Genomic DNA, 16,696 nt, shown 5'->3' on the forward strand with positions numbered 1-16,696 from the left:
TTCGCCATACTTCCCTGATTGGGTTAGTTACAGTGAGTGCTTGCACCCCCTCTGAAAAACGGCACTTCGTCGCTCCGGTCTTTCTTTCAAGGCGTTATAGAAGTATAAAAATCTGCAAGAATACCTACTGTGATGCAATCTTAGTATCGAAAACAATAACTAATATAATTATATATTTGTCTCTGACAGTAATAACAAAAAACCATTCTGATCATACCACACTGCCATTGTGAAGGGCTGCAAACCACTACTGGAACAGCTGCTATCTAATTTGCGGCGAACCGCTAAAAAGTATTGGCCGACACGCGACAATGGGGTATTTGGGTTTATTGTTTCCGATTCACTGTGTTTCAGATGAGTGAGTTTATAGTAGAAATTCAAGATATCTCACAGTGAGACAATTTTCTTGTCAATCTCATCTTATCCGAATAACGCATAATTGTAAGAGTAGACATTTACTAAGCATATCACTATTTCAGCGCTCGTCAATAATTTTCTGTCAATTTCTGCAGACGATACCACCGAAACACAATCTGCCCAATCAGATTTACCGCTTTACGGACCTCAACCGACTCCCCGGAATCTCTTATGGGGTAAAGTATTGTCCCGAACCACCAAGAAGAGGACCCTGGAGAAGACGGGTCCAGTGTTACCGGTGACCCTACTCCCCGCGTAATACGGTCATATCTATTGGTCAACGTGGTAGTGATTATCAGCATGGTTCCTTACTGGATATCATTTGGTGAGGGACGAGGCCGGTCCACTGTGTCCGGAGTGTAGGTTGGACTACACCCCGGACGCTGTGGATCGGCCTCGTCTCTCACCCTTGCAGTAAAGACATAGAGGAAGGACGATCAGGATGACGAAATGGACTGGATCCAGCAGAGTCTAGGTTGGGCGTGTTTGCGACTTTCTCATCAACGAATCATGTTTGCAAAGCCCTAGCGGTGAGCTTTGCCTTTCGCCACCTAGGATAATTGTCCGGATGGTCAGCTAGAGAATATGGAGGTTTATCGCGGATGTGCACGGAAAAAATAGTTTAAAGTACATTGTAATTTGATTTTGGAATGACACGAGTGACAATCCAAACATCCATCTTTTATCTCCATTGATTACAAAACCTTAGTTAATTTAAAGTATGACTTCAAAAGGAAATATTTCCCAATTTCTTTTCATACATCCGCTTGAGTCTTTTTATCCCACGGCTCATCAGTGCCATCTACAATCAAGACGGGGAACTATTTATTTCTAACGCCCTAGGACCATGTGGCGGTTTGGTAGTTCCCATCGGTACAATTACCTCTTGCAGGGCCTGCAGTATAAAAAAATCGCCTCGTCCCTCGCCCAAGATCCAATTACGATGAGGCAATGGACTACCATGAACATAGTGGTCATTACCGAAGTAGTGCCCTAAAAGGGACAACATAGGCAGCAGCTAGGCAGGCAAGATAAAGTAACACAAAGTCGCCAATAGGGGTCTCTCGCATATCACAGTATACGTCGAAATGATTCACGCTTGTACGAGGATTATATTTAGTGCTGAATCTGACATTACCCAGTGTCCTTATACTGTGTATATCAGCCACTTGAAGATGGTCAAATTAGCCCCTCTGCTCCTGCCTATATTCCCCCTTTAATATAGAGGGTGTCCTTAATAGAGAGGGTGTCCTTAACAGAGAGGGTGTCCTTAACAGAGAGATGTCCGCTAAGGGAGGTTCTACTGTACATGTGTTAATGAAAATAATACCGTCGCTGTCGTGTTTGAATGCTGACGCATGAGCCTCTCAGACGATTATCCCTTTTCCAACTACTCAATTAACTAAAGCGCCGGCGGACCTGCAGCTTCAAAACTCGGTCATCGGTCCTTCGTCCCACGTGGGGCGTTTTCATAATTTACCCGACCCTCCTCCGATCAATACTGATACGAATTGATCAGTGCGCGTTTTATCAATCATTAGCCAGCCGCCTTGCCGCGCAGAGGTAATTGCCACATTGCTAGCAGACGACAAGCGTCATAGAATTTCAAATTCTTGTTAAGTCATGTTTAATCCATCGGATACGAAAGTTGTGAAGGAGGAGAAAGTGATGGCGTCTGATCCTGAAGCCACTAAAAGGCGCATGGCCTTCAGGAAAAGTTACAGTCTTGAGGTGAGTAGTTATTCATTACTATGAGATTCAGGCCAGTGAGTTGAACAGGGTAAGTTTGTTTGAACAACTACATGTAGCCCTGAACTTGAAGTGTCAAAGAAGATCGTCGGGTAAAATCAAGTTTCTATTTTCATTAAAGTCGCCATCCAAATGTAGCCCAATGTAACACCAAAAGAAATCCAGCTGGTTTTTCAGATGTGACCTGACCCTTTCGCTCCGCCCCGGCCGTCGCCGCTTTAGCCGCTCCAAAGACGACGGGTTCTGTCGGGTTCTTCTCAAGGTTTTTGGGTTTTTCTGATCTGCTGATTGCTGATTTTAGAGCAACCAGCACAAATTATGAACTTTGCTGATGGTGTTGCATCATGACACACAAGGCCCCAAGATCTCGATGCCTTTATATAAGACTGCCCTTTCACAGGGAAAATCGGATATCTAGACTTTTCTTCGATTGAATGTCTGACATGTCTGATAGACTTTTGATATTAGACTTAATTAAATGTCTAGCAGAAACTCACCAGATCTTCCTGTGTATCAAGGTGTTTGACTTATTGCGGGTACGGTGCAACTGTTGACTCAATGTTTACTGTTTATCTCCCTATATCTAATACAGTAAAACTAATTTATAGTCAAATGTTGTTCTATAGCAACGCGGCGACGATTAATAGTGAGTGACACCCAAACATTTGCTGGCGCAGAGGAAATTAAGTGTCAGCACTATCTCTGGCGTTTCAGCAGTGAGGGGTTGGCTGAATGGGGGATAGTTATGATGTGAAAGCGATAACCTACACATGGCAGGCGGCTACATTATATTCACTGTGAATGCGGCCACGGGCACACTGACCATTTATTTGGCGAGGGAAAAAAACATTTTGGTTTTTGCTCACGAAAGCATGGGGCCGGTGTAACAGTAACAAATGCCCCCCTTGAAAAAGTGTCCGGCCCTATTGTATTCTGCAATATGGTTCTATAGAGACTCTGACCGTCAATAGCTCAGAGATTGAAGCGCATAATAGAATCCTTTGTTTCCCGGGCATTCTATCCTGGGACATTTTAAACTTCTACACCGGTTGTGACCCTTTCCTACTTCATAAAAACACACGTTAGACTCATGTTACTGATCTCTGGTGCTTAGGTTTTATAAAAAGGGGTTTTGTGATTCACTTCTCTTAAAGTATCACAGGTGGGTCGAACTTTAGGCCTAGCTGTATCCAGAGTAGTTTTGACTCATGTTACCAATCTCTCGTGTTTAGGTTTTATAAAAAGGAGTTTTGTGGTTCACTTCTCTTAAAGTATCACAGGTGGGTCGAACTTTAGGCCTAGCTGTTATCCAGAGTACTTTTGAATGATGTACCTTAAATGCCCAGGGTCGGGATAAGCTGACCTGGAAGTGGGTCAGTGATTGGTCAGGTTTGGGGCGAGGAATGCCAATTTTTAGGATTTGGCTTGGTAACAAAGCCAGGGGCCCCCTATTTGGTTTTCTGGAACGACTAGACGCAGGTCAGACTAGTCCTAACTATTTCATTTCGATCAGGAAAAACCGTGAGTAACCTTATTAAATGACCACAGAACCTATAATCTATTCGTTGTTACCTCTTTCCTCTCTGCTTAGTCTACTATTAGTAGGTTCAATACAAGGCTTGACCCAAAAAAAATTCCTACAAAAGGTTTTTTAACGGTTTTTGGTAGTATTTGTGACCAAGAACAACATATCAATCTAGGAGATTCTGATCACCGGTAACGTGTTTTTTTCAAGATATCGTCCAAGATGGCCGCCGAGACATATAAATGGCTATACATGTAATTCCCTTAATATCCATGCTGGAGCCTCAATTTTGGTGTCCATAGGTTTTTGGGGGCCAGGAAGCAAGTGGGCCCTTTGAAAATGCAATTAACTGATTGCTTCATTGTAAAATCCAATATGGCGGCCATCTTGGGCCATCTTGGTCAAAGGACTTTGCACGATAACAATTTTCACAATACTCCAAGTGGTAATGTCAATTCCCATTTGCAACTACCTTAGTATTTGTATTGAAGTCATGACCCTGGTATCTTTTCAAATGTCAAATAAATCAATTAGACCATTTTGAACACCCAACTGATGAGTCCTCAAGAAGATCTATAGAATCGTGCACAACATAATTTAGTTTATCACTTCGTCGTCGTCAATATTCTCTTCGTCCTCTTCATCCTGCGTTTACTGGTTGTGGGGATTGTCACAGTTACCGAGTTGGCATTGTCCACATGCAAAGGTACAGGGAAAATTATTTTGTCGACAGGTGCACCTTTTGCGTGTTTTTCTAATACAGCTATCGTTTAACTGAATGAGGACTGAACGTATACGATCGAGGAAAAGAGCCATTCGATTCCCCACCAATAGCGAAATATACTTATTTATCAAAATCCCACTCCTGACTCATGTAGTCATATATGTATTAAGCAAACGCTATAAAACGTCTAATGATAATTACAGCAGTCTGTTAATTACCATTTCATCGTAATTATATAGTTCACTGTGCGGCGACGCATTGCGCTCGCCAGACCGGCCCGGTCTTCATTAGTTCCCAGCCTGAAAAAAACTGTGTATGGTAACATTTGATAGGTTGATTCTTCAAAATTGAAGAATTGACCAATCAGAAAGCTTCTTCTATTTTGCTTCAGCTGGAAGTGTTGCTTTCTCCAACCAAGCTAACTGTCCACGACTCGCCGTAGTCACTAATTATAGCACATTGGTAATAGTGATGCTTCCGGTTTGTATTGAGGGCTCGGGATACAAGAAAAATCACTTTCTTTCCATGGAAATGCAACATTCTTCTTTTGAGTATCAAACTAGCAACACTCCCACTTATTAACGACACGGTAATAAACCCTTAACAAAATCTATAAATCTTGCTAGATTATTCACGTTAAAGCAGTGTCAAGAGAACTTAGTCAATGTCTGATGGTTCCTGCCAGGACGCCATGTTTATATCCACGTGACCTTGATCTGTGGCCTTGTTGAAAAAGATGAGCTCTTGACCTTTGACCTTGCAAGCGATTTGTATTTATGACCCGTGTTTATCACTTTTAATAAATTTGATTTAGTTTTAATGAATCGTCAGCACATGCTCCTGGCATTATGTCTAATAGCATACAACAGATTCACCTCTCAACTTATTCTTTCTCTGTTATGCCAATATTGCGGCATGCTCTCTTGAGAACGACAAAATATGGAGCTAGTCTACGGACTCTTACAGATGTCCCAAATATTCATCACGTACGCCCTATGTCCACTCTTCAGATCTTGTTCTCCATTTAAAATATGAGCGTTTTTTTCTTTACAGCACCCTGAGATGTGGAAGAGACGTAGCCTGATCGACGACGCCAAGTTCGAGACGGTCACTAACCTCGAGTTCGAGAAACAGGAGAGGCTCAGTTCGGCTACATCGCCTTCCATATCCGAAGAAGACATCTTCACAGCCACCAATGGCGAAGTCTTCTCTGGGGCGCCAGATGAGAGCGCCCAAAGGTGTAACATCATGTTCGCTCTCAAGTACGGCATGACAACATTGGGGAACGTCTTCACGACGTTTGAGGTAAGTCCTAGGGTAAACGACACTTCGTAATATTGAAATATCGTCATATCCGGTACCGAAGTTTCGAAGAGATTCCTGCATATTAGCAGATTATAAGCTGCTTTCTACTTGAAAGGATCTGCCATAACTTCTTGGTGAGCTTGCACGTCATTGCTACTATAACATCACAGCTATCGCTGCAAGCCTACGGCTGCTTCGTCAAGAACAAGCCACTTGTGCTGATTAAAGGACGAGACACACCATTACCAGATGCTTCAAGTGCGTCGTCCCAAAAATAGATAATAGTACATAAAACAAGGATTTGGGAATCTCCTTCGGAAGGAACAGGTACCATCCATAAATTCTCGCTTTTTCACTTGATTCAAATTCCCTCTCGAGATAAGCACATACTTCTCAAAGGTAAACCGATATAGTCTACACCGTAATAACATTACGTGATTACATGAACTTTACAAACTTTCATAACACAAGAACGCGCGGTCGGCTCCACAACCAAACTTTTATGGGAGCGGAAGGGACCCCCTACACATATTTTCTTTGCGAATGTTTAATTCTAATGACCAACCGCCCACGAGAATGAAATGATGTCATCTCCAAATGTATCAACACCGGCTACGACCAGAGCTTTCATATTCACTGCAGAAAATGCTGAGAATAAATTACTTGATTTCCTATCTCGACCCACGTTATTATCACACTTACTCAATATGTAATGCAGGCCAAGCAGGTTCATCTATAGAACCCTCATCAGTTCATATAAGGTGAATATTCACTTTGGGCGGTTGCAAGTATTTTTACATGTTATACGAGTGCTACTAACAGCGTCAAGCCGTAAAACTGGTAAAACGGATATGACGTCAAATACGGACATCCGGTTCAACAATACCAAAGGCAATATTGGATATTGGGTTGATGAGAACGATACGGTTTGGCCATTAGTAAAAATGTATTTCATAACTGAAATAAAAACGGAAGTTGTAATGTTTGACTTGGCTAGACTGGTGCCAGTGACAGTTGCATTATGCAACGGGTGCGGTCGTCATCCCTATGGGAGGTGATTGCGTCATCATCGTGAGCTAACATTCCATTATTTTTCGGAAGTTTGTTGATTACACGTTATGACGAATGATCTAATTTCCCAGTTTCTCCCTTTAAATATGGAACTCAGATATAAGCAATGGTGGGAATGACTAAACACGTGTTCTTGAGTCCATATAGTGATAGCACGCTTTTGAGGATGCCAATTGAGCCCGGGTCCTGAAACCTTATTCACCCCGCGTATTTTTCAGTTGCATTTGATGGAAGCAACACGACTTACTGCGCTTATCTACTAGTATTCTCTCAAGAAAACCATGGTTGCAATTAGTTGCTCTCCCCAAACCTCACTTCAGTTAATTACCTGGCTGCCGTCGATTGAAACCTCCTTGAATATTGATAACGCATTGACGGCACGTCTAATGGCGCCGACAGACCGGAAACACACGTCAAATCGCCAGAAAGTAGTCTTTAATTAACTTATATTTCTACTCTACATGTACCTTCATCGATATCTTTTAAGTAACTCCATGATGAGTAAATAGAAAACGTAAATGTGCACTTGGGCTCTTTACTGATTCTTTGTATTGGACAAATTTAGCTTACCAAAGCTTTCCCCTCCGTCCCCGACCACCACCAACGCCCCAACCCAACCATCAGTTTTACTTCCGTTACGATGTAGCTTCATGCAGTCATGTCAGTAACAGTAATGGTGGAAGTTATTTCAGACCCTGATGACGATGATGATGATGAAGATGACGATGACGATGACGATGCCAGTGGCGATGTGGCGATGTGGCCAATAAATTACCTGTACTCAAAGGGCAAAACGATTTTTTGAAATACATATTTTTAAAATTCTCATCAGACCTCTCCCTGTTTCGACTTACTCGGACATCCATATCTAGCTGCAAAGCTAATGACCTCAAAATGCAATATGTATTAACTCGTCAACCAACGCTCTAGCCACCAATACTCCACACCAAATAGCACTTATAGCCGCGTTGTAATTCCCCATTCATGGCATTTATAGCCACTAACTCATAAATGGATATTGAGCATAGTATTCATTATGAAAACAGTCATTTTCACTCGGGGACCAGATTCACGCTTTCGTTGATCAACTTGATGCATTGAAAAATCACAGACGTATTGCTGGTTAAATATTTGTGAGGGTCATCAATATAGTGCGGTTTCAGTTATCAATTCACTGTAGTACATCGCTATGCATGACCGACATTAAAATTGTCATGCTCATATATCGCTTTTTGAAATCTTTCCTTCCTGATTTTGTCAGTGGTTCAGCAATTCTGAAAACAAATGCGAAATTTAAAAATGGCATCCAATGAAATATGCCATAAATCTACGACACTATACGCCCTTTGGCATCATCCATTCTGTCATACATCTACGGCTATAGATCCTTTGGCATCATCCATTATATACATCTACGACTATAGATCCTTTGGCATCAGCCATTCTGTTACATGCATATACATCTCCGACTATAGCTCATTTGGCATATGCTCTTCTGTTTTACATATCCGACACTATATGTCCTTGATGTCAACCCTTCATGTATCTACGACTTTATCCGTTGGCATCATCCATTCTACGACACTTTTTGGCATCAACCATTCAGTTATACATCTACGATACAAGTGTCTTTTCTTCTCATTCTAGACAAACAATTGCACAATCCTCCACATCGAGTCGAGGAAGGCAAAGCGAAAGACGGCATCGTTTGAGGTCTTGGTGAGCGTGGAGACGACCAGGGACGATTTCATTTGTCTGATCAAAGATCTGAAGAAAAATTCCAACTTGATGGATGTCAGCCTGTACCAGGGACTAGAACCGCCAAGGGGTAAGCAAGTCATTTGAATTCGATGTTCTTGGTGCAATTCCCCGTGTTGTTTCTCTATTTAACATCTTGAAAGATTGAAACCGATGAATTTTTTCAGTGGTGCAGGAAATTCTTATTCAGAGCACTGGTAAATACAAGGATATAGTTACTACTAACCAGTATATCGGCGATGTTATTAGTTATCTCTTGAATACATCTGTTAACAAAATCGAAATTTGACTTCGTTCTATTCTTTTATTTGCAGAACCAGTGTGGTTCCCTAAACATATTTCGGAGTTGGATGGGTGTACACATCTTATCACTAAGTTTGAACCAGAACTTGACTGTGACCACCCTGTAAGTTTGCCTTTAAACAGCTTTGGCTATATACGTGTACTAGTATAGGCTTGTGATTTTCGTTTGACTGCTCAACATAAAGTAATCCAGTGTCCTTTTGTTTAAATGCATTATACCTATGCACTTAAAGAAAAGGACGATTGGGTGACTTTAGAGTATGTTGAAGGTATGATAGATACAGCATACCTTCAATGGAAGCATTGGCAACGTTCCTTAAAAAACTGACGGGCTTCTCTTGGCGTTGCCGATTTGATCCATTATGAATCAGATTCTTGTTCGGTGCGTTTCACGAGATTACCTTCTCAAGTACCTTTAGTATAAGATGGTTTATACATTTCTATTTAAGGAAATTTCTCTCCTCTTTACACCAAGGAATAAATCTGTTAAATCAAACATGCCAAACCTGCATTTAAGCATGGATTTCATATGGAAGCAATTACCATGTTCTGTTTGCTTTCCATCAGATCGTAATTGACCGGACCCCTAAGAATAAGATAATTCATGTCAAGTATTTGTTGAAGAGGTGGTTAGCGCCGTCGAGAAGATTATCAAAAGTGACTCTGTAGGTGTCCGAGTGCACGGGTGCAGATTTTATTTAAAATGAAAGGGATGATTCGCAGCCAGTACTGTGTGAATGTGCACTCTGTAACACGGAGCCGGCGAACACAAAATCTATGTCATTTTGAAAACGCGTCTATCTTGTGTGTACTCAGTAACCAAAACGCCATACCTCATCATGCTAAAACTGGATAGCGAAGCATAATTATACAGACTTGCAACTTTTTAATAGCCCTTGGCCATGAAGGAGAATATAAACCGAAAACACTCAACTATAATAATCATATTTACAGAGCACACCGCAATGTTGCCCCAACACCAAACAGGCTCTGTTTATTTTAGGTTAATAGCCTTTGGTGATTTCATGACTGAATGGTTCATCATCGAAACGTAGTGGTGGTGACTAGTTCTGATCAGAAAGCAGTGCCAGTTGTTAAAAAATGCCGGCAGCGCAATTGCAATGTGAAGAAGAACCAATTGCTTACGTTGAGAACGTAATGTATCCCGATAACTAGCGGGCAAGTCCTTGAAATAAGCTTATTCCTCAGGAATATTTTAATGTCTTTCTTCTTCAGGGTTTCACTGACAAGGGGTACAGAGCGAGACGAAAAGAAATAGCTGACATTGCCTTCAGTTACAAACAGTAAGTGTGTCCTATCCCTTAATGACTTCTCGTTGACAACATGTCAGGTCCGAATATGTCATCAGCCGCCATCATTCTAATCACCCTAGGTCTTATGTACCTATGTTTCGACATGTACCAATTTTAAAGTCACGATAACATGTTTTCATAGTTACCAATGTCCTAAGTGCTTGAGAACCCTAGCCAATCGCACAACAAGCTACTATTCACCTCCACCTCATTATACAGGCTTTAACATGTCGATATCTCCAGCTCTGACATAAAGAGAAATAATTACCCCAGAACGGAACCGCACGTTGTGTCATTCACGGCTCATTCGAGATACCGATACTCTGCTATGGAGGACCTACTTCTAAATGGAAAAGAAGAAAGGGTAAAGGCAAGCGCGACCCTTGACTTTGTGTGTTCATTATTAACCAATGTTTAGAGTCATTTTGCAGACAAATTAGTGTCTTTCCAATCAAGAAATCTCGCGATACTGCCATACTTTGATTTTGATGTTGGGCCAAAGCAAGCTTAATATGTATAGATTTAACCGGGTTGCCCAGTCGACCAACATTGTTGTTCTTGAGTTGATAGCATACTAATACACGCTGCATAGATGCAAATGAAAAAAATACTGAGTATAGGACTGAACCGGATCCAGTAGAACGTAGTGTACGCGGTATTCTTCAGATTTGGGACTTTACACAGTGTGCTGGAGTATCGTTCGGCATTTGGGATGGCATCCGCGAATTTGGGTAGTCTATTCTGTCTTGAGAGAGCCCTGAGATAGCTAATGGGCACTCATACTCGAAGAATGCTGAGTATGGCGGATCCATGTCGCGTAGTGATTCTGTAAAACCACCCCGAGCCACTCATAGCTGCAGCTATTAAGAATGTCCCGATTAGGTATGTTAACGTCCCTCTCGTCCCCACAGCGTTCTTTTCTACATGACACACACACGAGGTCCTTAACACGAGGTTGAGACTAGAAATCAATCATGTTATTGAGAGGCATATTATGTTCGCGGCGTGATCATCTTCAAAAGAGAAATGCAGGAGCCTGGCCTGTTCTTCCCAGAAAGGAAATTAAACTTCTACAGTCGATGAAACGGTACCCTTTGGATGCGTGACGCGTTGTATAGCACCGGTCGCTAACTTGGCGTCAATACGTGAAAATCATTACAGAGAAATCTACTTAGTTAAATACAGATGGTATCAAAAATAGGCTAGCTGTCTCTATGTCTTCCCTGTTTCAAATTCTTAGCAAAATTGATTGGAAGTAACTGTTCAGCTCGGTTCGAAGACCACACAACCTGCGTTCGTGGTGGTGATGTAGTCTTCTTCGTCTTCTTCTTCTTCCGTATTACTGGGTGTTAGTCTAAGAATACCGTTTTCATTCCGGATGTACGAGGTAACCATGGTGATGCGCTTTGCGTTTTACCGATGTTGTCGTCCGTGTGCGGTAGCTTTGTCTGGTCGGGCCGTATGACGTCAGCTCCATGAGGCCTTAGGTTAAAAGAACACTCAGCAGAACACCGGTAATGACACTAACTAAAAGTCCATTTACACCATTTAGCGTCTGACGTGTTAAATAAATCAGAACGCTACATTTTGGTATGAGATCAGCCGCATGTGGGTGTAACCCATCAATATCCAAGTCTACTATAGGCTTTTTGGAGAACGATTTATATTTGTCACGAACAAAATCGAAATTACCAGGAGTCCCCCCGCCCGCGAACAAGTGAAAAGAAACACATTATAAAAATAAAATATAAAGAAAAAAAAGAAAAAGAAAAAGAAAAATGATTACCACAACCGGAATCGAACTCGCGACCTTTGGATCGAACATCGTATTCTGCCATTTGTGACGAGCGCTCTACCAACTGCTCTAAAGTTTCTAAGACTTCTGACGTCATGTATTTTTCGAAATCTGATTGGCTGAAAGTCCCTGTACAAGTGTACACTCCATGCTTCCCGAAATTGGTGGCTTGCATTGGAACTTTTTCCCCCTTGTCCGTCATTAAAGGCATTCAAGTGTGTTGGTCAACCATGACTATCTCATTTGTCCCTCCACCATGAGGCCTAGTTTCCCCTTATGACATCACTATTTCGGACACTCAGCGCCCCATTTCTGGAAAGGTGTATAGTGCCGCAAAGGTTCAGGAAAAAAAATCCCCCCCCGCCCCATGACACTTTGCGCTGTTGTGATTGGCTCAATATTGATCCAACGATAGCTGTGCTGCAGTGCCCTTTCCGAGTACCCGGATCAATGATTTGTGGAACAGCCAATACTACCATTTGAGCAGACCGTATGGGGCACTCCCTCAGATCACATCATTTCTGAAGAAATGATTTTTTCCAATAAAGCCCCCTACCGAGATAAAAGGTGACTAATTAGAAGACATTCCATAGGAGCTCGGCATGAGCGCCCGATATATACCGCACCCCATCTCCGCTCGACAATACTCCCTCGGGATAATTGCCCTGTTACTTGGTAATCATGGGACATTCATGAGCGGGGAATAACTGCCGAGGTCGATAGGCACCTCCAGTCCTTACTTGGTCTTTCGTATACCGCATGACTTTCGGAGTCTGTATAAATTGAATGGGTTTTTTTTCGAAAATCGCCTTGATATAGCGACAGATGAATGGTTATGACCGAAACACAATTACGACATCCCTGCGTGAATATATAATAATATGCATGTTGCAGTCTATAACAGACAGAATAATACACTTTTCCTAGAGTACCAGAAGTGGTCATTCAAGAATGCGTTTTAATTTTTTTTAATAACTCGACTAATATTCTCGATTATCTGTCATTCCAGAGGCGATTCCATCCCACGAATAGAATATAACGAGGATGAAATCAGAACTTGGTAAGTACGGCCAAACAGACCAACTATATAATGGGGATGAACATGTATAGGCGTCTTATCATCTGTCACAAATTGTCCTATTTCATTTCAGGGGTGTCTCTTACCGACAGTTGAAGGAACTCTTCCCCACGCATGCGTGTCAGCAGCATATAGATGTGTTCAAAATTTTGGAGAAGGAGGCAGGATATTCACCAGACAATGTCCCACAACTAGATGATGTTTCTAACTTTTTAAAAAGTAAATGAGAGATGAGTCCGTTATATAGTCGGTTTAATCGATTGATTCCGTTGAATCCGATAATGACATGCCCATAAAGGCTGTGAATCGAGTATCCAATGATAGTACCATGATTCAATTTCTTTAAAATTTACCGGACCTGAGCCATATATATGTACGTATTTCAACTTCGCATGCAGGGAGCTCACCGATCGGTAAAAAGACAAGAATCCATGATAGTCTGTTCAATCCGTCGAATCCGCGAAAGGCTCCATAGCTTAGCTTAGCTCGTTAGCTTGTTGTCGGCTCTGTATATTGGTTTATAATAAATATTGCTGATGTATATTGCTGTACATGTCATAACTGTATACTGAACATCCTTTTCAGAACGAACCGGGTTTCAACTGCGTCCCGTGTCCGGACTCTTGTCAGCCAGGGACTTCTTGGCCAGTCTTGCATTCCGAGTGTTCCAGTGCACGCAATACGTGCGACATCATTCTAAACCGTTGCATTCGCCTGAACCGTAAGTTTTCATAAGCTGCTCAGGAGTTCTGTTACATTGACCCAAAGACAGAACAACCGACCGAATGTTCAATATTCTTTAAGGTATACTGTAAATGCGATTGGAAGGAGTCGTCATCAGATGTCGCAAGAGGAATGCGCACGAACTCTCTCAACCAATACGGCGTATGGGTGTGAATAAGCCCTAATAAAAAAATATTTTACTCATTTGCATTCATTTTCTTTCCAGGGACTGTATCCATGAGCTTCTTGGTCACGTGCCCCTTCTCGCCGACCCAAGCTTCGCAGAGTTTTCTCAGCAGATTGGTTTGGCGTCCCTCGGCGTCTCCGATGATGACATCGAGAAATTCGCTACGGTAAGAAATGGTTAGAGATCGCCTTTACGCCGAGGTACCACCAAAAGCCATGCGACTGGCACTTCATTTTACCGGACAATGCGAGATTGAACGCGGCGGATCTTCAAGTCAACAGTACCTTGATGTGGGTTCCACACATAGACCTAAAGGATGTCATATTGAATGAAAAGCGTATAAATCTTTATGAAAACTAATCGAAGACTTGTAAAACGTCAAAATTCGCAAGACAATGGAGATGAAGACTGTATTGGGTACTAAGGGTTCCTAAACAATTTTATCTGATTTTAAAAGGATGCATGTGACTTAAAAACAATCCGTTGTTCCTTACCGTAGAATATTTCGTTAGTGCAATGATAAATATAGCAGGTCGTTGCAACAAACATCTCGTATTCTTCTTTTAGCTCTACTGGTTCACAGTGGAATTCGGCCTGTGTCGTCAGAACGACAACATCAAGGCGATAGGCGCGGGCCTGCTGTCCTCCTTCGGCGAACTGATGCACGCCCTCTCTGATGTCCCAGAACACCGACCGTTTGAGCCAGAGAAGACGGCCTTGCAGACCTACCAGGATGCTGATTACCAGCCTATTTATTTTGTCTCTGAATCCTTTGAGGACATGAAGGAAAAACTAAGGTCAGTTCCTTCAAGTAAAAATCCAGCTTCTCTCGAATGATGTTGTTTAACGATGTGACGGAGTATACCCATTATTTCTGCATATGTAAACACACCGGTACAGAAAGCCTCCGACTTAGCCTCGTCTTTGCATCGTCTTCTTGCAGGACCTATTCCCGAAATATCAAACGTCCAGTCGACATCACCTACAACCCGTTCACTCAATCAATAGAGGTCCTCAATGAACCAGAGACGATGAAGTGTTTTATGGGAACCATCGGGAGACAGTTACAAGCTGTACAGGATGCCATCGGACGACTTTAGACCACACTGGTCGGCGAAGACTTCGATGAAATTCTACTTCTCGGTCCAAAACGAAGACAACAAGGATTACGGAATTTTGTGTGTGAGCCATCAATGAATTCTATCATCCTTCAGACTTTTCTCGGACAACCGAGGAAATCACGGAAGCGAGTGCCTTTCTCAGATTTCTGTGAGTACCAGTGTATCATTGGGATGATTGGATAAATATTATAGTGGACTCCAGGTCGTACAACTGATCATGAAATGGGCTGGCAGGTAGCTGGGAGTAGAAAGAAGGACGCTCCTCTGGACGTCTCAGTCTTGGGACAAGGACTATGATTCATGATAATATATATTGGCAATAACCTACATGTAGTGTACTTAGTATTGTTTATTGAAGCCTGTACCTCGCCGGACAGGGCTAGACGTCTAACTACCCTTATGGTATTGGCAAAAATCGGGACACTTTCGAGACATTGACTGTAATCAAAAACTCATTGCTTTTTCTGTAATACAATGTACTAGTATATGCCGATGACACCTGAGATGTCTTAGAAATTAGTTGTACTTTGAAGTAATGAGTTTTTACTGTAAGACAATGTACTAGTATATGCCGATGACACATGGGAGGTCTATAGAATGTAGCTGTACTTTGAAGTAATGAGTTTTTGCTGTAATACGATGTACTAGTATATGCCGATGACACCTGAGAGGTCTTAGAATGTAGCTGTATCAACTGTAAGGAATTTGTGATTGGTGAATTCTGTAAATGCAAGTGTTGTATGATGTGACGTGCTGTATGTTAGTACTGCAACACTCGGATTTGGCTCTATAGTCAGTTTCGTGTTGGCGTCCATCAGCCCAATGTTATCATCAGAGTGTTAGTTCAGATTTGTTTGTTTTATAGAATCTATGTTACAACACTAAAATACACCAACACAAGTTAACAGGCCAGGCTGTAACGCCTGCTTGTAACACTCCTTTTAATTAGATGTACTTAAATTCAAAGAGAGATGGGATGCGTTGGATTCGAGATCAACTTAATATTCTTGTGGTGAGTTATTCTTTTACGGGAGAGACTCTATCTTGCTCATATATCATTCCCACGCACTGATTACCGATGTATGAATCATCACCTCCCCTTCGAGGACGAAGAATTGAAATATCTTCGCATATGATCTATACCTACTAAACCGCCAAATTTACGAAACTACGATGCTGAAAAAGACTGGGGAAACTTTCATGATTGTTACCCGAGCGGACTACGAAATTTCTCTTGATTTTTCAATTCAAAACTAAAGTATATTTTAGCCTTTATATGCGAAATCCTCTATGAATGTTCGCACTTTCAGTCGACTTTATCGTTTCATCGTTTTGTTCATCTGATTTCACCATATGTCATCCATTTTACAAGCAATGCACCTTCATAAGCTTCTTGTATAGTTGTATATGAAATAAATATTAATGATTAAGCACTGAGTAGTGTTAGGTTACTTCAAAAAGAAGAAATCAGACCATCTATAGATGCAATTGACTTGGAGAAATCCCGAACTGGAATCTCATATATCAAAATGTTCTGGTAGCTGCCCCCCCCCCCCCTATAAACCCCATGACAAAGGAATCATGCGTGCTCGCCTGTTCATAGTGAACACATTGGTCTGAGCGACAG

At 41.9% G+C, this 16,696-nt stretch overlaps 1 protein-coding gene across 1 annotated transcript; it reads left to right on the forward strand.

Annotated features, from left to right (window-relative positions):
- Nucleotides 1-1,967: 1,967 nt before the first annotated feature.
- Nucleotides 1,968-16,499, forward strand: LOC135487650 (tyrosine 3-monooxygenase-like). Its single transcript, XM_064771679.1, has 11 exons — nucleotides 1,968-2,148; nucleotides 5,469-5,720; nucleotides 8,439-8,619; nucleotides 8,864-8,955; nucleotides 10,089-10,156; nucleotides 12,970-13,020; nucleotides 13,112-13,257; nucleotides 13,624-13,759; nucleotides 13,988-14,114; nucleotides 14,516-14,745; nucleotides 14,892-16,499. The coding sequence occupies exons 1-11, from the start codon at nucleotides 2,041-2,043 to the stop codon at nucleotides 15,046-15,048; spliced, it is 1,548 nt and encodes a 515-aa protein (XP_064627749.1). The 5' UTR covers nucleotides 1,968-2,040; the 3' UTR covers nucleotides 15,049-16,499.
- Nucleotides 16,500-16,696: the final 197 nt, after the last annotated feature.

The sequence above is a fragment of the Lineus longissimus genome, chromosome 5, assembly GCF_910592395.1.
Source record: "Lineus longissimus chromosome 5, tnLinLong1.2, whole genome shotgun sequence".
Taxonomy (NCBI): domain Eukaryota; kingdom Metazoa; phylum Nemertea; class Pilidiophora; order Heteronemertea; family Lineidae; genus Lineus; species Lineus longissimus.

Coding starts and splice junctions, on each gene's coding strand:
- LOC135487650 (XM_064771679.1), top strand. CDS start 2,041: ATGTTTAATCCATCGGATACGAAAGTTGTGAAGGAGGAGAAAGTGATG. Junction 13,021..13,111: donor GAGGATGAAATCAGAACTTG/GTAAGTACGGCC, acceptor ATTTCATTTCAG/GGGTGTCTCTTACCGACAGT. Junction 13,258..13,623: donor TGTTTCTAACTTTTTAAAAA/GTAAATGAGAGA, acceptor CATCCTTTTCAG/AACGAACCGGGTTTCAACTG.